The sequence below is a fragment of the Pieris brassicae genome, chromosome 5 (assembly GCF_905147105.1).
Source record: "Pieris brassicae chromosome 5, ilPieBrab1.1, whole genome shotgun sequence".
In the NCBI taxonomy this organism is placed as follows: Eukaryota; Metazoa; Arthropoda; class Insecta; order Lepidoptera; family Pieridae; genus Pieris; species Pieris brassicae.
This window is the reverse complement of record NC_059669.1, coordinates 5,222,497-5,246,783: the sequence shown is the minus strand read 5'-3', so window position 1 is coordinate 5,246,783 and position 24,287 is coordinate 5,222,497. Positions and strand designations below refer to the sequence as shown.

The window sequence follows — 24,287 nt, the reverse complement described above, 5'->3', positions numbered from 1 at the left end:
TGTATACATTATCTTTATGTATGCGGATAAATATTAAATGAAAAGCAGTAAAACCAGACTTATTTTGTCAATGACATTTATTTACACATTCGTCTTAAAAAAATGTACAAAGGTCTCAAATAAGGTTTTTATTGGGCACGTCCTGTGTTATTGTATTATTGCGCAATCTATTTTCGCATTTACTTCTTGATGAATTGAGTGTAGGCGAAGGGAGAACCTGAGTAGTAGGAAGAGGAGTAGTAGGGAGATGAGTAGATAGGAGCAGCGGCAGAGTATGCTGAGTACGCGGGGTAGGCTCCTGGTGCGATGTAGGAGGCTGAGGGCACGATCAGAGGGGCGGAACGCTTCTTGATTAAGTGAGTGGTGTACACTGGGCTAGAGTGTATCAGAGGAGCGCTGTAGGTGGTGGCGTAAGGGCTGGCTAGGGAAGCAGCGGCGTAAGTGGCACCCAGAGGAGCAGCGCCATAGGTGGTACCAAAAGGAGCAGCGGCGTAGGCCAAGGGAGCTGATGCGATGTAGCTACTGACCAGAGAGCGTTTCTTGATGAAGTGGGGGTAGCCGTAGTTACCAGAGTAGGCCAAAGCGGGGGACGAGTAGACCACAGGAGCAGGGTTGTAGAATTGGCTAGCGCTGTAGGTAGTGAGGCCTGGAGCAAATCCGGTCGAGTAGGCCAAAGGACCAGTACTGATGATGGCCGGGTCGGGTGACGCGGCGGCCACTGCGAGGAATGCGACGACTGCTACGAACTTGAACATCTTGTTATCGATTCAACGAACAAATGTTGATTGATACTTTGTCAAATCCGAATACAATATTTATAGGCAGCACACGTTAAAACAAACGTTTCTTATTTTAATAAAACCGGTGTAGAAAGGAGCTGATATTTACATAGAAGGCCGCCAACTCAGCTGTTCATCAAAGATGAAGGATTATTTGCTCTTTTATAAACTGGATTAAGCTTTTCTCTTCCGCGTTGAATTTGTACTGTAGTGGGCTTATTTCTTTTACGAATTAATTCTTGTATGCGTTTACAGATGTCATGCTATTTAGATTTTAGATTCTAACGTTTGTAAGAAGTTTAGTTCTATAAATTATATGTCTCATATTCTATGCGATTAGCTCACGAGATAGGATCAAAAGCAACTTACTGCTTAATGATTCACGGTTCCAATGCTTTAATTTACTAATCCGTATTATACAACGCTGAAAAATAATTATTCTCTTGGATTATATGATGGAGCACTCTGTTTTATTTATATTTCTAGCGCAGAAATATTTTTTGCTTCAAATATTTTTCGGGAATGAATTTAGATTTTTTCTTCATAAATTTACCGATGTTTTGTGAACATCATATACTTTTTCGTGACTAAAAGCTTGCAATCACGTTTAAGTAGATTTGTTTAACTCTTATAGGTTACCAAATTACATATAACTCCCACGCCTAATATACTAATATGTTCTAAGGTTTTCCTCGAGTTTTACCAACGGAAGGTGCATCAGCTCTGAACGCTCGAAGGAGGACTTTGGATTGCCTGGCTCCAGCCTCCTCTCCAAGGCGGGGTGGATCGTTACGCGTGCCTCGACACCAACAACCACCAGAAAAACCATCTATGGCTTTCTGCAAGCGTCGCCTGTCTTGGCCTGAAGTCGATAACTCTGTTAATTCCGGGTAAGTTTCGAGGCAATCACAAAGCATGTATATAAGGTAGTTTTCATTTTGTAATTTGCACAGTTATATACCTACTTCATACTTGTAAATATATTTACGGGTATAAAAGATTACGGTCTGCTAAGGTGCATGCGTATGCATGCATGCCTATGCATTACAAGGAAAATGTTATCAGATTAGGTATAAAGTATAAACTCAATTGGAAAATTTATGTCTGACAATGAGTTATACTTGATAACATTCCTCTCAATTCTCCTCCCCTGCCTCCAATGAAGACCTAAAGTTCGCACAATTCATTGCTTATTTGAGAAGAAATGTAACAGAACAAATGTATTTCAAAATTAGCATTTTCTTTAAATTTAGAACGATATATTCGTTTGTATTCTTTAAGCTACGCTTTGGTAAAATAATTATTCAAACCTTATTTACTTTACGAAGTAAATACAGTTTAAAATCTTCATTTTATGTGGATGTTAATGTTAAATTATGCGTTTTTTTTTAAAGCATTCCGAATTTAAAATGGAATGTTTGGTGTGAAACAAAAACTCGAAAGATACAAATATTCGCTATTAAATCCGTTCGTGTTTGTTGTATACAAATAAAATATAGGAGTCTAATTATTTCAGAACAGTAAAGGGTAAACCACATGAAACTAGATATCATGAATCACAAGGGAATTGGGATTCAATGATGCCAACACAACAATATGTCAACGACGTGCGAACGGAGACAGACTAATGAACTCGTAGATTAGGACATTGTTATGTTGGCACAGTGAGTCACATTTGTATTGACAACCAATTTGTATTATTCGACTTTTTGATTGAATGGTCTTGGTTGTTAAAAATGCTTTGAAGGAAGTTAAGTTTTTTGAAAAATACATTTTAGGGTATGTGCATTTGATATATTTGGTTTAAATATAAGTACAAAATTCATCAAAAGTCGAATTAGATGGTTTACCTAAACCCTAACAGGGGTATTAAATAAAATTAAAAACTCTTACAAATTATTTATTTATAAGTTCTAAACCAACGTGCATAAAATTATACAAGAAAACATGACATCACAAATTTCACACACATACAGCAATTATATTAGAATATAATATGCAAACTAATAAAAAAATTAACAAGCACCTACAAAAAAATATATATATCTAAAAGTAAATACAAACTTATACCTTATTAAAAGTATAAACCAAGTTACGGTAAGTTGGAAGATTGTTATAAAATATATCAATATTTTCGTAGCCGTAGGTACGTTTAGAAGAAGAATATATAACTCTAGGATTACAAGGAAAGGACAATTTTGCAAGAAGGTGACTTTGAGTAATAAAGTTATATATTTCATGCAAATAATCTAGGTCAATAAAGTTACATCGGAATTTTAGAGTATCTAACTTGAAATAGTCCAAACGAGCCTCGTACGTTTGCAACAGACCACGCAAGTGTGCAATATAAGTATAGTCTACTCTTATGCGACATGGGATAACAAAAAAACCGGGTAAAACCCAAGGATAAAACACTTGCACTGATTACTGGTGATTGTTGATATCTTTGTTTCCTATAAGTCATAATGTCCTGCCTTACATATACGTACTTTACCGTTTTTAACCAAAGATACATATGATTGTGAATAATATCACCGCCATATAATCCAACTTCTTACAATTGTTGAGCTATCAAATGCATTTCAGTTCTATAGAATTCAAAATACCTTGAATCCGGTGTTGATGCAGAAATTTTACATAAACATGCTCTGACACAAGAAACCGTTTTAAACATTTCACCCGTATAAAAACTAGTTTCATCTTTATAAAAAAAGGCTACACTGTCCATATCGTGAATAAATACAAATAAGGGTTCAAATGCACCAAACCTTAAAGGCAACACATTTACGACAATTAAATTAAACAGGCTCGCAACACAGTTGCGAACCTGTTTAATTTAAACGTACATGCTAGGCATATTGTAATTTAGTTTTTAAACCTAGATATTATACGTTTAAATATGTCATAGATGACATAAAAATAGATATCTAATGATAGTAATGGAATGGTTGTAATATTATGGACATCGGTATCCCGCTGCTGGATGAGTTCATTTATCAACTGGGGCTTCAACCAATTCAATGGTAGTTGATTAAAAACCTTTAGCCTTATTTACCGAGCCCTTCTAAATGCAATCAATTTTTATTCTCAACAAGTTGGTTTCAAAAGTAATCGTCTAAACGTTTTAATTGGTTCATTTTTGTTGTGAAGCTTACCGCAAAAAAATTGTTGAAATTTTTAAACGCATTTATTTATAAATTTTGGCCGACTAAAATAATAAATTATCGATGAAAGCTTAAACTTTATTAGCGATAGTGTATAGTAGTAATACGTATATTAAATTATAATTACCCCGACACAACAGGAGAGTTATTTTTTTAATTTTCATATTCATTGAATGTGCTTTGTTTAATTGCATTGATAGAAGTAATAACTGAAATAAAATAAAAAGATAAAATCATCATAAACGGTAGAATTTAGTGAATGTATGTGGTCTGTGCATTTTTTACGCTTTGCTTTTCTAGTCTATGTTTATTGCCGGGAAAAGAGTTTTTAACGATACTACGCAGACTCGTTGACATCGGTTGACTAGCTAGGAAAATATAAACTTGGCCTTTACCTATACACTCCATATTTCAAAGGAAGTCCTGAAATTGCTTTATACATATAACCAGGGACAATTATGGAGGCAGCGTACATCCTACTCATGAGAAATCCAATTACTTCGCTCTTGATACAGTTTATCTATTTATTGAGGTGGCCAATATTCAATTAAGGAACGTGTTGACAATTTTCAGGATTAAATAAATGTTTTTTAACCACTTGCGGTGCCGTTTTGTTGTGTAATAGCATGTGCTAAACCATTAAAATGGATTTATTTTCAAGTGATAGTGACAGTGATCTCGAGATTCTAGCTCGGGTATCGGACTGGGATGATAACGACGGTGAACACGAAAGATTTGTGTCTTTAAAAAGTTTTGAGCGAATAAACTTAAATTTGTTAGAAACTAATATAGTTATAATTACAATTTTATCTCATTGCTGAATAATTCAATGACAGACTATAACTTATGGTGTAGTAAAGCTACTCAAATTATAAGCAAGTAGCCAATTACGTAACAGGCCAGACATTCCATGCATTCCGGAAAAATAGAACGCTGAAATTTACCCAAAGCTTATGAATTCACGAAACTACGCAACAAATGTAAATTAATCTTGTTCAAATACGCATAACATGATACAGGGAGAGGTCATAGCGGATGCCGATTGGAGCGTTCAACAGGTCGCTCCATATTGACCTACTTCAAATTATTTTGTTATTCTACACATCGTGTAGGAATAGCACGGTGACACAGTTTCATTTTAATATGTGGTTACGGATTTTGTAAAAGATTAAATTTATCAAGTGATGGTCTGGAAGGGACTGGTAAATAATTCTTCTGCCTGAAAATACTTAATTTTACATGCCAATGGATATTTTTGTATGCACGATTAATACAGACACATATCGCGAAGGAAAACAACGTGAACTCAAAGACGCGAAATGCGAGTCAAGCACGCTGGTCACTAATCTGCCTATAAAGACTGATAGAGATAGCGCTACATGTTTTGTGTATAATCCCAAGTTTATCTTTTCGTATGAGGGATCGACAGTGACCACGTCTGTTTTAAAGTGTATATACTCCTAACCGAACAGGTAAATAAGGACTAGATCCCTGTCTAAGCCCCTCTTTCTCCCAAAAAGCATTCAACCTATTACATTTACCAATCAGAAATATATTTATGTTATTGCTTAACCTTAAAGAGGGTCAAAACATTTTTGTATAAAACGAAATAATATATTGAAAATATGATGTGTACGAAATACGAATGAATAAGAAAATGTAAAGGACTATGAACGGAAAGAGAATGCGTGGAACATTTCAGAGAAAAATAATAATGGAGCTCTTGTGTTAGGAATCTGAAAAATAACCGGTATATTTATAAAGTTCTCGAGGTAGGGGTATATTGATTTTGCTCTGTAAGGTTTTTATGAATAGACTCGCGAATGCAGGAATAATAGAGGAATGTAAAAATCAGAGACTCTGAATTTTAATATACATATTTTTCTTCTGCGTTCAACGTAAAAACAACATGAGAATTTTATGATTTTATGCAATATATATTTTGCGACTCACGACATAATTGCAATTCCGTTATGAAAATTTTCAAATAATAAATATTATTTTTGAGTTATATTAATGGATATATAACTTAAAATAAGAATAGAGATTCCAAATCTTATGAACCAATCAAACGCATGACTGGGCTATCGCTATTTTGAGCGATATTAGTATGGTTCACTAGTTTTGGGTCTCGGGCACCGCGATACATTATAAACATAATAAAATAGTATGAATCATCTCACTTGTTTAGTAAAAAAAATTAACTAATAAAGTATAGGGCAGAGAGACTTTTACACTTCCAATTAAAAAGTATTTATTAACATTATTTAAATGTTTACTAATTGAAGATTCTAAGGACGACTGTATATTGACAGAATCGTTATAATTATTTATACAGAGAATGAACAACATCATATATTGCGCCGCGCCTTGTTTAATTGTTTACCCTCAGATCAAAATAACTCTCGAAAATTGTAATGTACTTAAAAGGTATTTATTAGGAAACCTGGATATGATTGCTTGGCTCCATAAATATAAGTTACATGTATAAGGTAGAAAAAGGGGCTTTTCTGTGTGTGTTGTATTATTTTCATTTGGTTTTTTGTATTAATTGTATTTTTCTAAACTTTTTTTGTTTATAATTAAATTAAATTTTGTACTGTGCCGTAACCGTAGTTAAACCCCTTAGTGTTTTTTTTATTATATAATATACAATAAAAAAAACATGAATAAAGATTACAGCGCTCACATATTGTTGAACTTATTTGAATATTTCCTACATATTCTCAGTACAATATTTGCGCTATTGGGTTAGTTCTCTAGACCCTTTCCCAACTCCACGATAACAAGAGATACCAGGAATAAGAGGCATCTTTTGTAAAAGCATTTTCATAGTTTACCTTTGAGAAATATGTAACTCGCATATTTTCAAGATATGTTATAGAATAAATAAAACATTGATCGCACTTATATGTTACATATAAGAATGTGATATTTTAACATTCCCTATGCGATTAACATATTTCATTAGAACCTATAGTTTGAAGCAAGCATTCCATTGACAATTAGAGATAATTTAATTTACTAACGGAAGTTTTGCTGGTGAGAAGTCATTTAAAGCTTAATTCCCTATGAAACTAAGTATAAGCCGATGTTCGACCGGGTACAAAACATATTTTTGAGACACATTTATCTTAGGATGTACAGTGTAGTACCCTTTTACACACTCATGTATCCGACCTTATTTATTTTTAGTTCTGTGGGCTACAACGAACGTTGAGTACGCCGAGAATTTGCTCTTGCTATGAACTTAATAAAATTGTTACATGGCTAGGTCAGTAGTTCTGCAGTACTACAGTTTCATTACCTTAGCTTGAATGTGCCGGATGGATTTTTATTTATTGGTTATGCATTGTTGTTGATTTAGGATCACCAGTCATTTGAGGCGGTATTAATTCGCTTGTTTAATAACATAGCACATTCTTCTCATAGGGTTCAAGACACCGATGGTTCATACTTCGAAAGCTTCACGGCTCTATCTTGGCGACAAGAAAATCGACGTCTAGCTGCCCTGCGTTTGGCTGAAGCTAGAGCTGAACGTCCGCCGCCTGCTCCTCATGATCTTGGCTTACCAAGCGTCTCGGCTCAGCTGTCACACAAAGAGCATGAACATCTTTACACTGAGGTAATTTTATTTAAATAACCAGAATCGGGCTGACCAGTGATCAGAAACGTACATCATTCCTTCTTTCACAGTAGGTACTTGGCCAAAACCAAAAAGTGGCCAAAAAACGCTTGCCCGTGCTCGGAACGAGGGACCAATTATTATACAGATTTGTTAAATGAACCTAATAATATAAATATTGTGAATATTTTTTATATTTATACGAACGTTTAATACTTTGTGAAAGGTTGTGTAAAATACACTCATACGCAGTATACATATGAGGTGTACATAGTTCCAGGTCAATGAAGTCGCTAGTCTCTGAATGAAATACATTAAAGATATTGTATGTTATTCACAATACTTACACGTCCGTAAGAACCCTAGATCACGCAATGTTGCCCTTCCACTTGAAAACATTCTCCGGTGTCAGGCGTTTTCTTATTGACTAGCACATACTTCGCTTCACTCTAAATAATGATCTAAAATATTATATTAAAGACATCATAAGAGGCCGATCCTGGGTATATTTTTCACCTGTTTCACTTATTTTTGTTGTCAATTCTATTTTGCCTTTTGGTTTCTTTAAAATAAAACAAAGTGACAACAAATTTGTTTATGTTTAATTTGGACAAATGAGCAAATATTGGCTTCAGTGTGCTACTCTCATCCCTAAGGTCGTAGATTCAAACTCTGGCCAATGCAGTTATTAAACAGTAGCTTGTATGAAGGAACACGTAGTTTGGAAACCGGCATTGTAAAGCTGACACAGCGTGTTTCAGGCATATCGGGCTAATCACTCCCTTGCCTATTAGAAAAACAAATGATCACAAAACACGCACAGAAATCTGAGGCCCAGGCATAAAACCTTGTAGAGCCACTGGTAATTTTCATAAATTTATAAATACTTTCTATTTGTGTCGGCGATGCGCGGTTCTCAAAAGTGCTTGTCTGTGATCTCAGCTAATACGCGACTGATAACAAACATGAAGAAGTTGTTGATAACGTAGTTTTCGAGAGAAATTTCTAATATATTTTCTTCTTCTTCTTATCCGGTACACTCTTGACAGAGCGGTCGTGATCGCTATGTAGTAGTGGTAATCAAAGTGGCAGATGTGATGCGCTTCACGACCTTTCGCCATCGTTGCCTATTAGTGGTCATCCTGCTACACTCATTGAGTGTACCTTCTACGGCAGACTTGATCTGGTCAGTCCAACGCGTAGGTGACTGGCAATATAATTTACAACTGGTGAAATTACTTCTGTTAAATTGACTATCGTCTATTCTATCTTCTATTAATAACACACTGAATGCAATGAAACCATAAACAACACTATTTAAAACTAACACTGAACACAATATATCATAGGAATCATGCTAATATACGAGTATATTCTTTTATATATCTTTACCTTTATCTGGCTCTTACTTTCTTCTTTTTTTCTGGCTTTTACCTAACGCTCCCAAATGTATAAACAAAAATAAAATTTGTTCCTTCAGAACATTCTTCTGATATTTATTATTATAGTGTAACAGCTCCTATAATAAAACATAATGTGGTTGTGGAGATTTGACCTATTTCAGCAATTTCAAAAGTACAGAATCTGATCTGGTGCTCGTTCTCATTTAAAAGGATGCAAAACATAACTCGAATCAATTTCCTACTCCGGGAAGCAGGAATATAGAATTATTATTCCTCCGTTTTAAAGAGTAATTTTATTCATTTTAAAATAAATTATAATTTAAATCAGAATATGATAATTTATATATCATTATACTTTAAGATAAAAATAACATAATACTGCTAACATAAACCTTCTATTCTTCAAAACTAAATATCAGAATTAAGAAATTTTACTTTGAATTATTTATTCATTATTGAAAAGTTAAATTGTTTTATTTACAGAAACACGTTTTTTTGTTAAAATTCATTCCGAATTTTACAATTTTTCCACTAATACGAGCTAGAAATATATTTATGCCATTATGCGTGGATAACAAAATGTGACCTATAGAGATCGAGTCTCTAGATGATAAATTAATAAGTTACTGATGTGATTTACTTTATAATTATATATAATTATTCCAAGAAACATTTATATTTTATCTTTCTAGTAACATTCCTTATAACATTGTCGTAGATGTAAAGAATGTGGGTTCACAGATGCGACAAAAGGTTATTATTTAACGTTTTCCCTAGCTTTTCTTTAAGAATTTTTGTTTTCCTTTCCTTTGAAACAAATACGTTTTTCCTTACGGTTTCATACGAGCATTGTCACATTTTAAATAGAACAACACAACAAAAAACTATGTGTCTTATTCTACGCATAAAAATAATAATTGTATTTTAATCACATTTCAACTGGGAGACATCTTGTGGCTAGCATCCTAAAAAACGTAAATCGTAAAAGAAAACACTTTAGTATTGTACTAAATCAGATGAAATTACAATATAATATTTGACATTTATTTTACCTAAATAAGGTTTGTTTACTTGTCATCCACAAATGCAACATAAATTAAGCTTAATTATTCTTCTTCACAAAATTAAAGAATAGAAATTACGTATGTACCTACAAAACAATTATTCTAAATATGACAATTGATAATACTTTAGGCCTTTGATGTATCAATTCTATAAGCATAATAGAAAACATTCATAATAATTCAAATGTTAATTAGAGTACTATGCATTGCTTGTTATTGAATCATTTCTAAATGTCATTTTCATTTGTAATATAAACAAAAATCTCATATTATGCTTCGTTTGGGTCGTTAATATTGATATACCTACGTTACATTGTAATTAAATATGGTTTACGATCCGATTTTCCTAGAGTGAAATCGAGTCGTCCCGTGCCTACCCAACGCCATATGTTGGGTAGGCATGTACATACATAGTACAACTGTAACTAAAAATGGATTACTATGTTTTTAAGACTGCTATTTCATAGGTCCTATACTGCATTGAGAACGCAGTAGGCGCACCAGCCCCAGGCGGACAATTCGCAGCATACAAGGAAGAGGTGATTGAATATGCCCGACGGGCTTTCCGCGTTTCATCAGAAGTACACGCCAGGGCACTTAGGGCTGCAGACAGTGAACGCCCACCTACCGTAGTGTTGGGCTGCGCTGTTTTAGAAGCTGATGGTCTTGAAGCTAAAGACGCTAATGGTAAGTTAGAATATCCGTCTAAAATATACCTAGGTAACACTGAAAATGTTTAGAAAATGAAAAACGGCTCAATGTAGAAAGCTTTTGTTTTTCGAAGTGATCTCCGTTCCTCTCTACACGTCGCATTCGATGGAACCACTGAGAAAGGCTCATTCTTCCTTAGAGGCCTCTCCTATGTCATTTTCTTCATTATCGGGAATAAATGAAAGCGCAGGGTGCCAGGTCAGGACTGTGAGGCGGATGACTCATCTTGACACCTACCCTAGTCAAATATTCAACAGTCCGTTTCGCGGAGTGCGCTGAAGCATTGTTGTAGTGAAGGAGGATCCTGCTTCGAGGGCGCTGTTGTCGAATTTTTTCCAAGACAACAAGCATTCAGCGATTGACATACTTGACATACAGTTTGTAGTAACTGTCCTCCCATCTTCTAGCACAACTGTCGCGAAATGACTCCTCCGACCAAAGAATGAGGCAATCATCTTTTTTCATTGACTTCTTCCTTTCTTTACCTTAGTTGGCCGATCCTCGATAGGTAACACCCACTGAGCTGTCTTTTGGTTTCCGGTTCGTAGCAATATATCCACCTTTCATCACCTGTGACGATGTCAAATACAGCATTCTTCACAGATTCACCGCCGTTGAACTTATCTAACATTTGGCGACACCAGTCTATGCGAAGGTGTATCTGGTCATCGGTTAAAGTATGGGAAATTCATCTGGTACAAAGCTTCCTGACGCCTAAATGTTCGTGTAATATTTTTTTAACTTAACTCATACCAATGCCTTGGCTTGCCCGCATCTGCTGATAGGTCACTCTCATATCTTCCTCTATCATGTGTCGCACAGCACTGATGTTATCTTCAGTCGCTGTTAAAGGACGTCCCTCACGCGGGTCATCATTGAGGTTGCTACGTCGACTTTTAAACTCGTTAAACCAATTGTAAGTAGTGCACGAGATGAGGATTCATTAAAAAATGCTTATCGCAGCTTATTATAGCTTTGTTGTTGAGTAAGGCCACAACGAAAGACACTAAATCATTGACCGATAATTATATATAATATAACAAAAACAATTATACTTAAGATGGAATAAATAATATCAACAAAAATGTTCAAACATTAACGAAAGAAAATAATCAATAAAAAATATTAAGTAGATTTAATAAGTTTACATAATTCGCTAAAGTTATGTGATAGCGTGAAACTGAGGATGTGTATGTGGTGATGATGCAGGTAATTTAACGCTTTGGATATTCTTAACCATATACCGCTATATCATTATTTAATAACCGTAAGAAATACTAGTTTCGTAATCGAGCGGTATTACGAAGGATCTGTCAAGAAACAATTACAAAACTTTTGAAGCAGTTTGGTTATATTAAAATAAGTTTTAATTGTTTATTTTATTTGAAAGGCTAAATTAGAACATCGTAATCCTAAGCTCTCTCGTTAATTGTAGCTGCTGGGATTAAAAGCTTTAAGTCTGACAACAATAACTGGTTACGTATATAGATCTCAATAGTGTTCAATTTTACGAAATTGAGTTTTTCTCGCAAAACGTGACAATAATTTTAAAACTTTGTCAGCCTCAGGCGCCCAAGTTTGTGAACGGTTATTCCCTTGATACTACTAAAATTAAATAGAATAGAAGTAGTTTTACGGAGTTAATAGTTTATATATAATACAATATAATACTATTTAAAATACAAGTCGTTAAATCTTTTAAACCCAGTCTCTTTTTCTTTTCAGTCATTTGTTTTATCTCGAATATGATTTGACGATAGTCGAATCTTCGCTTCAAATACACTTGTTTAATACAGTGTTGACCTAAATGTTATAACGTACGTAGATTCCCAGGCTGTGCACATTGCAGCTCGAAAGAAAACATCGCGAGGAAACCGTCACGCCATAGACTCAAAAAGTCTACGGCTTGTGTCAGACACATAAAGCTATTAAGAAAAACAAATGATCACAAAATAGATACGAAAATCTGAGGCCCAGACGAAAAATGTTATAAACGGGTTACCACCAGTAATGCGCTAATGGTTTTCTTTAAATATACCTACAAATCCACGAATCGGGCCTAATTACATTACAATTGAATATTTTCATTATCATTTAGAATTAGGCTCTTAAAATACATGCATTTATTTACATACAGTTGGAAGAACATTCTAGAGAAATCGTGTTCTCAAATTTCTAAGTCTTCTTTTCTTTAAGAGTCTAAGTAGGCGGTAGGCAGCCCAGCCCGTATTTCATATAACCCGCTAGTTAAATAATACTGTATTTTTATTTGTTAATTCTTTTTACTGTTGAAAACGTTCCTCCAATTAAATAAGTATAAAATAAATTATGTTTTCTTGTGTAATATTTCGACGTCAATTCAATATACTTTTCTACAGCTTTTACGTCCCGTGACTTGGAAATAATAGATGAACATTTCTATTTAATACCGAGAAAAAAATTGTTCAACATAATTCTTAAACAAATATTTGATTTCAAACAACTTGAGCTATTTTAATATAATTGGCTTTTTACGTTCTTAGCGCATGTGGGCGGACGAGACGCCTCAAAACCAATATTACCAAGTTATACTTAAAACTTAAACAATTTATAAAACTGACATGTCGTAAACACCAAGATATTGAAAGCTCCTATCAAAATTTGACGGAAACGTTTAAAAATAATAAGTGTCAACTGTCAAAGCACCAGAAAACTGTACCTTTTAAATATATCGTAAGAATAGTTTTAAATTAAATAAATATATATAAAGATACAATAGCTTATTGTGATTGATGAATTATTTAAAATAAATTTATATTGTATTTATTTTTATAGAAACATCTGTCGAAGCAAGTTTAATAGTTAAGTTTCAAAACTTACATAGAAACCTCAAACAAAATTATCGTTCTTTCATCCGGCTTGCGATGCAAATACGATTCAGCTTATAGGAGATCATGGTACGAAAAAATGCTATTGACTTTAGGTAACTGGATTGTTTTAAGAAAGTTCATGGTAGGCTCCCAGATACGAGATTTGTAGGCCTTATTACTTAATGTGAAACAAAAGGTATGTTGTAGTTGTTGCATGTTATTAGTGCAACGTTAGTAGTCGTTCGGGTGCAAGGAATACGCATTGTAAGCTTTAGATGGTAAAAGACTTTGTTATCGAGTTCATTTATCTGCCAAGTAATATTAGAGTGATAAAGACAAATCATTTAGTGGGCATTTTAGTTTTAGGGTTTTTTTGGTACTTTAGCATTTTTAGGTACTATTAGAAAAAGTTGTTTAAGTTCCTTAAGAATTTGTTCTTTCTTACATACTAGGCGTACTAAAAAATTTAGAAGTTGATATTAATAAGCATATTCTGTACCTACTCTTGCCTTTGTTGTTGGGTGGTTTTAAAATCTTACCCACTTGTGATATCGAATTTTCATTATTAAACATCTGGGTACAAACTTTCTTGTGAGGCCCAGAGGGGTAGAAATTCCTTTAAATTTCTGAGAAAGCACCTATCAACTTTGAAGATTTATTAATTAGGCAAATTACTGTAAGGAATTTTAGCGTAATGCAGCTCTTACTTAGTTATGATGAACTTATATTCGTGCGTTATATTTGACGTAGACATTTGTTTTTTAACTATCTTTAAAAAGTAGTTTTTAATACGTCGTATTTTTTCTATAATCACGGTACAAGTGACAAGGTATTATATTCACAGGAATCTCCTGATATTCTAGGATTTGAGCTGAATTATGAGAGCTTAGAAAAAACGAAGAAATTCTTAAAATTTTATAAAAACGCGAAGGGAATTTAATATTTTTATAATACATTTGGAATCGGTTACAGCTTTACAATGTTTTGTATTAATCGTAAATCATTTTGATTAATAATAAATAATCTAATATAAATAGTAGAGATACATAACTAAAGTTATACCAAACTTAAATTTCTTGTAATTATTGGATTTCCTACAGCTCTCGCAATTCATATAGCTTTTTCTTTACGAATGAATAAAGTTTTCTTTAAAAGCTAATATAGACGTAAATTATTGTTGTTTTAGTAGTCTTGTTTGTTATCAAATTAATGTCGGTCGGGAAAAAGGGTCGGTGATCCGGCAGATGGATCAAGAAAACCCACGAAGAAAAGTTTTTTCTTACATGTCTTAAAAGTACTTAAAATTTCTATAGCCAGGATTTCTCTTGTCTAGAGAAACTCCAACGATTTTATTTGATTCATCATTTTTGATTAAGTGCAGTCGTGAACAGAAATGTACACTTGTCAACGATTAATTTAAATCAATATCTTTCGGCTAATTGTCACGTGTTGTAAATAATATATCCCTATAACATTTTATTATTAGGCTTCAGCGACCCTTATTGCATGCTGGGTATCCAGCCAGCATCGCTGCCAGCTTCTCCCCGGGCGTCGGAAGATGAAGGTCGCAAACATGGCTTCAGGCTGAGCTTCAAACGGCGAGACGGGCGCCAGCAACGAGACAGTCTCGGGAGGTACTACACTGACCGCATTTTATCCCTACCGATAATCGCCTCTTAACTTAAGCCGTATTTAAAATGATTCACTCATAAACAGAATTCAACATTGAGAGTTTAAACAAATATCAAAATTTAAACCTCCTCACCTATAGACAGACAAAATGGCCGATGGTTTTAATGCTGTGTAGTAGTAGATAATATGATAGTTAATTGGGGCCAACGATACGTGTTTATAAAAAAAATTAGTTAAACATTGTTCAGATGTTGAGAGCGGTTCAGTTAAGAGTTGTTAAATAATTATGGAACATTATAAGTAATAATTTAATATTATTATGCCAGGGCTTCTCTATAAAATTTGTCGATGTCTACGTAGCTAGTGCGTATAATTAATAAATACAATTTACTCGACAGATTGCCAGCTCGATACATTCGCGCCACAAGTGTGCGACCTCATACTCTCTCGCCTAAGTGGAATGAAACATTCAAATTGTGAGTAATCTAACTTTAATTTTTCCTTAAAAATAATATAGTTCAACAAGTTACTTGAGTTATGTTTTTTATTCAAACTTCTAACATTTTTTATTGCGTTATTATTACTACATTTTAAGACGTCTCTCTGAATTCTAGAATCTCTGAATTGATTTTGAATACTTTTTATATGTTTTAGTCCATGTTACGTATTATTGCAACACTTTATAAACAAGAATTATGATACTTAACAATTACTGTGACTATTGGTGGTCTCTTCTATGGTTAGGTAAGTTAACCAGAAGAGTTCGCTTACTACTAACTTAAACTTAAAACTGCAGAACTTATTGATTTTTTTTTTTTGAAATCCTACAGTTACTAGATATAAAACTTACGGACGTAAGATTCTTTTATCTGCAAATTCTAAGGCTTGTAGAAGCCATTATAATCACTATAACAGTAGACAGAAAATGGTGTAAAAACTTTCTTTTCATCTGTATTTCGATTTGCGATAAAGAGATATGCAGAAATATGTTTGCTCCTAGCTTGGGACTGAATTATATTTTCGTTTGTTACAGTGATATAGACGATATATCATCGGATGTTCTACATCTGGATATCTGGGATCATGATGATGAGAGCTCAGTCCTAGATGCAGTATCTCGGCTTAATGAGGTGCGAGGTGTTCGTGGTCTAGGCCGTTTTTTCAAGCAGGTCTGCCAAAGCGCTAGGCAGGGAAGCCAGGATGATTTCCTAGGTTAGTTTCAAATTGTATTTATTTTATTTTATCAGTATGCTACGATTAATATAGTACCGAACATGATCTCTATGACGGTCCGGCGTGTAAGGATTATTTTCAAAAACACCGTATAATATATTGATTGACAGTCTATTGTCTAGGAAATCTATTGTCCATAGATTTTTATATCATTTTTGCGCTTACAAAGAACATCATAGTATTCATTAAACATTCTATATTTGAAATTGAATTTACACACAGCAACACAATTTAAATCTCAATTACGACGAGGCGAGTGTAAACATTCAAAGTACCCAATTCGTGTTTAAATGAACATTATTAAAGTACAATATTTGTTAACGAGGCCAAACAGACCTTTATCACTTATTTGTAAAAGAGTTAATACATTCTGAAAAGGTACCTTAATTGGTGCCCATTTTCATATAGGCATTTTCTTACATACATAATTATTAATAGAGAAAGTTATAGTAACAATTGCTTTATTAACAAAGCACGTCATGAAGTTACTGTTGGCAACGGAAGTTGTAGTCTACTCGTAATCAGTATCTGTAACTTAGAATTCTGTACAATTTGATACGTCTATTGAATACTTCCTGAACTCAAGGTGTTACATATATTACTCTGTTTAATTAAGATATGTTGATGAATTATGACATAATTGTATATAGGACACCATAGGCAGTTACTTGAAAATAATTTACATTCGCATTACTACAGTAATATTTGACAAGGTTTTAAAAATATTTTCAGTTTATAAATTAGTGACTATATAACCTATACTAATTGTTTTTTAACTCTGTTAAGTATTGGTTTTAAACATTTATATTAATGAGAAATAAAGTTCTTTAAAATAAACTTGAAATATATTTCAATAAAACGCCAAAACACTTCTCTTGACAAGATGGCGTCGCACCAATCTCTATGACGCGGACGTGCCATTTCACGTAACAAACTTCAAATTTCAAAGTCTTAATTATCTTTCTTAAATAACACATACATATTATTCGATCACAATCAGTGTCCGATGAAATGAAACTTAAAATATTAGGATTAGATAGGCGAAGGGATATAATTTACAGCATGCTACGTCATAGTTGATATAACTAATCTGTGACAATTTTGTGTCATAATTATAGATAATTATGACACAAAATTATTAATTATAGATCTTTTGTTTGATAATTTGTTTTATACGGAATAGTCTCAATTACACTTTCATACATTTAAAAAGCCTCTCGATTAACGACTTACTACACTGTATATAGATTGTTTTGTCATCTTAAATTTATACGTAAAGTTTATGAAATCTTTTTACGGCAAATGCATGAAATGCGAATGCGCTTTGAAAAATTGGATATAACAAGATTGATGGTAGCGTGGATCCAATATTTATTTACCAGGAAAACGTTTGAAATTCACCTAAAACGGGAAATTATACTGTACAGATGGCACAGGCTCCGATCGGTAGCCGGAAAAACCAAACCAAATAAAACACCCTGCAAATTTTAAATTAGATTTTATACTTATTATTTTTCTCTTTAATCTCTTTTACCCGACTTTAACGTTTAAGATGCTGACAAGAGAAGATCGGAGAAACTCAAATAATTTATACTTTTTATTTAAAATTATATTTTTGCACAAATTTTGTGAATTCGTTAGGCATTGGAAAGTTAGTGTCGAAACGCGTTTTTAAGCACACTTAGCCTTTAATATTATATTTTATCTACATTAATCAACATTAGTAGGTTACTCCTTAAAATACGCAATTACAAATAACTTTTGGTTCATTTGCATTCATAACTAGACGAATTAAAATTTTGTCTGCAAAACTTAGTGCACTTCTGAATCTCAGCGGATTGCTTCACAGAAGATATGCTTAAATATCAGACAAACGGTTTACTTATGAACTTGTTAAAACAGTTGTAGCTTGTTGCTGAAATTATATTACTATATGTTCTGTTTATGTAATTGGGTACTAATTCGTCAAGAAGTCGACATCTACAAAGGAGTTAGTGTTGAGTAGGCCTTTATTTTAACCTTTTACGGTCGCGAATAGGGATTGATAATATTATTGTCATTTCTAAAAGGTTTCAGTAATTGGAAACTAACGACAGAAATAACGTAGAAGAAAGAAAAGAAAGAAACATTTACTTATACACATTACAATATAAGTACATGATAAATATTACATACTTCTAAACTTGTAATAAGGTTCATACAGGGTGTGGCGTAATGAATTGATGAAGATATGTTTTTCGGTTATCCCCTCGACTTTTAGTAAATAGAAAATCTAAATCAATATTTTTCTGTACCGGAACAACAAATTGGTGGAAAAAATTATATTATATGTATATTGATATGTAATTTTTGAAACCACACGTATGCGCAGCTGATTTTAATAAATGTTATTTTTTAATATCTACGCTACAAAACAAAATCAAATCGAAAACACCGGGAGACGTCGGTAACTATCAAAAGTCACGACCAAGTTAAAAACATTATTTTTCTGTTAATATTTTCTACACAAATATAATCATGAAACCTACTATCTTATATTTACGTTAAAATCTGCATATCTTTCTTTCTAAAAATGTATTACACTTTATAACTTTTCCTACAAACTTATGAAAGAAAATAATTTTAAAAGATTGAAGCGAACAGATCTGAAATAAGTATTCTTTGACATATTCCTAATGACAATCATGGAAAATTACTACATAATATTGAAGTTCCACCCTTATACTATTCATTTTTTTTTTGAAATGCGTCAACAATAGTAAAAACGATGTTTGATATGCCGTTTGATATTTTCCATGGTGCAACGTCCACGCGTACCTTATTATTCATTAATTGCGCCACAACCCGTATATGTTTCAAAAATATTACAATTACTAATACAGAAGAAGCAGCAAACGAGATTAGCTCGATATTTGACGCGCTGAAAGAGTAACGTTGAATTTCATTCGTGAATTTAGAAAAAGTTTTTGCCGAAAAATGTGTTTTGTGCAATTTCTGAAAAAATAATTATAACATATATTATATTGTGTTTTGTTAACGTAGATTTTAGACATTTAAATAAAAATCTTTTTTACTATGTATTATAAGTTTATATACATAGCGTGCATATATACATAGCTTCAAATCGGTAAAATAGTGTCTTCATTAAATTATAAAATATATTACTTCGTAGGGTGTGTAAACATTCCATTACGAGAGATCCCATCTACTGGAGTAGAGGCGTGGTACAAGTTGGATGCTCGATCTCAACGCTCATCTGTTCAAGGCCGTATTCGGCTTAGGCTTTGGCTGTCTGCCAGAGAGGCTGGTAGACACGATGACGATAACTGGCAACAGGTAATCCACTGATTATTTATCTCCGAGTATATTAAATCTCCATTTATCTAGCAAGTGTTTATTTTTATTAGTTTAGATATTTCATTTAATATCTTTTATTGTCTAGATTAAAATTATATACAGAAATTGTGATTCATATTTTGATTTTTATACATTAATGTAGATGTTTAGTGATACCACCGCTCGTGGACACGCACATTACCAAAAAGCCTTTTAACAATTGGTACACCTGTTCTTGAAGGACTCTAAGTCGTATTGCTTCAGAAATACCTCAGTGGGTGGCGCGCGATAAAAAGTGCCTTAGAAATGGCCCAGTTTTGGCACGACGATGATGAAAATAAAGCTTTTAGTATAAAGTAATCAATCTTCAATGGTAAAAAGGTGAATTACGTCCCGGCTCGACCATGAATATTGTAAACAAAAAAATATGACCGCTGTAGCCGGGGCGTATCTCGCGAGACGCGTAACACAGCATTCGGGAACTACTTTATTGTAATAATATATTGTATCTTCTAAAAGTAAAATTTAGAGAGAGTAAAAATATGAGAAATAGAATCCCTGGACACAACAGCACAGTAGAGTTTTATTAAATTAGAAAAAATAATAAAAAATGGGAAAAAGGTATATTTTCTAAAAAAAAAACTTTATTCGATAACAAAAGCAACAAAAACACATTTTGTTCTGTTAACTTCAAATATGTTAGAATTGAAAATTGTCAGCGAGCTTTAAATTTATATCTAAAACCGCGTAGCTATGTTGCGGTGTCAGTGTTATAGTGAAATGAAAAACAATTCGCGGATTTCATAGGGAAAATGAAAAATACACAAAAGCGGTAAACGTCAATGCATATGCAAGGTAAATTTATCATTGCGGTTTAAACCAGATTTTCGACGTATGAAGCGTCTGTGCATAATAACACATATATTTCCATAAAAATTGTGTCTCGCAGATATTTTGTTTAAATTACAATGGTATATGTTAGATATTTGAAGTCCAGTATCGCAGTATTAAAAAATTATTTCCATTAAATTATTGTTTCGTACTTCACCTTACCGGACAAAAAAAAACATAAACTATTTGACAAGATTTTTAAAAACATTAAGCTCCAAGACGGTATTAGTATTAGATAGGCGAATATATCATTCATAATAATGGAACGTCATCGTTTATTCGATGAATCTGTGATTATTATGTGTTATGTATCAAATTAATATTTCTAAGAGACGAACTATTACGACGATACTTACTAACCTACATAATTATCTCTTGTTTTCCCTGGAATATCGCACCTAGAACTTTCGAGACACACCGTGAACCACAGAGACGCTAACTTAATAATCTACTAACACATCTATGTGCCGAAGAAGAAAACAATAATTACATACTGTGTATAGTATTGCAGACTTTTAATTATGTACTGACAATAGCATTCGTATTTAATAACTAAATATTATCTACAAGATTTCTACTAGGACTTCTTTACAATTGTACAAAATTTCTTTATTAAACGAGATAAAGAATCGTGATTAGGCCGCTCTCACGAATCCTATACGAAATGAAAATAAACCACCAGTTATTTTATACTATTCAACAAGTAGTCGATATACTTCGACGTTATCGAAGAATAATATAAGGATTGATTGTTAGACATAAAAAGCTGTTGACCGCACATAACCTAGGGCCATACGGTTTAATAGCTTTCAGCGTGAGGCCCGTAAAAGTTTTATGTTTTACGCAGTAGTTTAGCAGATTGGCAATATGCCTTGAAGTACCATTATGTTATTAAACACATACCTAGTTTAATTGCGTTGTTATGTCTGGCTTATTGCAAAGACTGCGACGCTTCACATTCTCGTCATTTTCGTGATAAATGTAACGTAAGCGATCGATACTTCATTGGCGCACATTCGTGATTTTGATATTATCGTATATATTAAAATTCAAACGAAAGGTCTCGCAATTATCTAAGCTTTGCAGCATAATTCATTAATTTTGTTTAAGTTATAGAATACACAAAACATATTCGTGTATTATGAGTCTTAAAGTATGCTTAAGTGATAGCACTTAAGCATACTTTAAAACACTTCTACATAAACACTTCTTAACCGTGTCCTATCCTCCGCAATCGTGAATTTGTATTTTTTATCTTTTTGTATTAAATAAGTGAGATTAGCCTTTTCGTTTTTAGTTCATTTTATTATTATTTGTTTGTATTATTTTAGATTAAGATTGGTTTATATAAGGTTACGCGCTTCTTGAACTTTAACCATCAAATTTTCTTTTTTTTTAGTCTTTTTCCTTAGGGGGTTGCCTGGAACATATAGCTTGTTAGCGAAAAGACTGCCTTTTGCATACCTTATAATTTTATGTTTTATGTTATCTATAAATGTGTAAATGACGAAATAAATAAAAAATATTCTCTCCATGAACTCCTTTAGGCAACCAGGTATTGAGATCTTTTATTTAGAAATTACATCTATAAATCTCTCTGATGGCTTTTTATTAGTTTTTAAAATAAAACTATTATATAGCATTTTAATAGTATAAGAATTTTTTGAATCGATAAAGTTGAGTTTATTAATACACACACATCGAAAAAGTACAGATAATCAGAATTTGCAAGTAAATAGTATACATTATATATAAGTTAAACAAATGAAGAGTTTCCTCTGCAAAATGATAACAGATGGCATCTTGAATGTCATTCCCAGACCGCCCTAACATATCCGCTGAGTGAACATCGTTGCCCTCCCGTAATAAGTGAGTCAGCGAGTGAAGCGAAATTGCGATTACACGATAAATCCAATTCATTCCCCTGGCGTACTTTATTCACTTTACATTCAATGGGACCGGCGTTTTTATGTAGATCTTCAAATTTTGGATAGATTATCTGTAGAGCTTTTCTTGGCCGAAAATTATATTTATAGTACTTTTATCGAATAGTAGTATTTATAGATAGGAACTAGAGAAAATGTGTTACTAAAAGCATTGCTTACGCAAGACTCTCTGAAGTATTTTCGGAACAAATCGACTCAGGGTCCTTCAAGAAAAGAGCGTTTTATTTCACTTAAAAGGCCGGCAATGCACTGGCGAGTCCTCTGGCATTGAGCGTGTGCCATGGGCGGTGGTGTCACTTAACGTTAGTTGAGTCTCCTGCGAGTTTGCCTCCTGCTCTATAAAAAAAAGTTAAAAAAAATATACATTAAATATTAACAAGGAAATTTGAGTTGAAGTCTTGTTATTAAACATAATTTAACTGTTTGGTTGATTTAATTCGTCGTCGAACAACAGAAGAGTTGTTTTTGATCTTCGGTGAAACATAAATTGTTTAAGATTGACTCGCAGGAATTAATTACCCACTCATTATCATATAATCGTTAAATATGAAGCTGCCGAAATGTTTATCCCATTCCCAATCTGTTAGGAGATGAATAAATATCCATTTAATCATAATGAGTGTATCTAATATTAATGCTTCAATGTACTACCAATATTGAGTAAATCCTAATTAACAAATCCACACAGTAGCAGCTATTTCCGAGACTTTCTGGTGCTTCCGGTGAATCAAGCGTTTAAAAAAGGAACTAAACGAAACGTCAATGATCAAAGTAACGTAGCGTGCGGGTGTAATTTAAAATTTAATGAAGTCTAGATACAGGTGCAATGATTCACAGTCAATAATTGCACATGCGTTTAATATAATCGTTTAGTTTTCAGATTTCTAGCTATTTATAGCTATTATTCAATCTACTTTTAAAATATCTAATTTTTTCTTTTAAATTTGGAACTCAAAATTATCATCCTCTAAAGGTCCGTCAACATGAGCGCCTTTTTGGAGTTCTACTTGCCCACGAAGTTGAAACAGCGGCTAACATTGCATGTGAGGGTGCTGAAAGTGACAGCCACGTGTGGGAAGGTGATCTTTGTGGGGCAGCTCAAACGTTGTTGCATCAGCACGCCGTGCAGGGGGATTTGAGTTCTCTCCAGGCAGCGATTGCTCGCTTTGCAGCAGCTTGCAGACTTAACAGCGAGGCTCCTCTTGATCCCAAGTAAGTTTTTCAATTGTTTTAACATTTTATAGAAGACGTCGTTATCCGATTTATTTGATAGACAAACGTAAAACAAAGATTGCAGCCCCTGACTCTGTGAATTCACTTTAAGGAACTTTAACGTCAAACTTAGACGTGCAATTGAAAAATATTCCTTATTGAAAATGAAGACCTACTAAATAGTAAAAACATTCCATAAGCATGTTGTAACACTGACTTCAAAATAGTTAATAATTACCAATTTAATTCAAAACACGTATGTCCCAAACATACGCTTTGTATGTAAATAGAATTATGGATACTGAAATAAATGTTGTTCGTGTTTATCAGTAACTTCCATAAATGAGCTGTTTTCAACAGCTTCCTGCCATGAATTAATTTAATCACGAATCGATGTGATCCAGAAATTGGATCACGTGAATGCATGCCCGCTGGAGGGACT

The 24,287-nt window shown here is 33.3% G+C and overlaps 2 protein-coding genes across 2 annotated transcripts in view; one reads left to right on the top strand and one right to left on the bottom strand.

Annotated features, from left to right (window-relative positions):
* Positions 1-24,287, top strand: part of LOC123709739 (BAI1-associated protein 3) — a 63,966-nt gene that overhangs the window by 3,706 nt on the left and 35,973 nt on the right. Inside the window, exons 3-10 of the mRNA XM_045661265.1 lie at positions 1,465-1,669; positions 7,376-7,568; positions 10,503-10,722; positions 15,082-15,229; positions 15,626-15,703; positions 16,261-16,439; positions 19,633-19,796; positions 23,607-23,845. Of these exons, the coding sequence (XP_045517221.1) occupies positions 1,465-1,669; positions 7,376-7,568; positions 10,503-10,722; positions 15,082-15,229; positions 15,626-15,703; positions 16,261-16,439; positions 19,633-19,796; positions 23,607-23,845 (1,426 nt within the window). The remainder of the gene's footprint in view (positions 1-1,464; positions 1,670-7,375; positions 7,569-10,502; positions 10,723-15,081; positions 15,230-15,625; positions 15,704-16,260; positions 16,440-19,632; positions 19,797-23,606; positions 23,846-24,287) is intronic.
* Positions 60-794, bottom strand: LOC123709738. Its single transcript, XM_045661263.1, has one exon. The coding sequence runs from the start codon at positions 753-755 to the stop codon at positions 180-182; it is 576 nt and encodes a 191-aa protein (XP_045517219.1). The 5' UTR covers positions 756-794; the 3' UTR covers positions 60-179.

What these genes read in the sequence shown, in the direction of transcription:
- LOC123709738 (XM_045661263.1), bottom strand. Translation starts at nt 755, where the DNA reads ATGTTCAAGTTCGTAGCAGTCGTCGCATTCCTCGCAGTGGCCGCCGCG.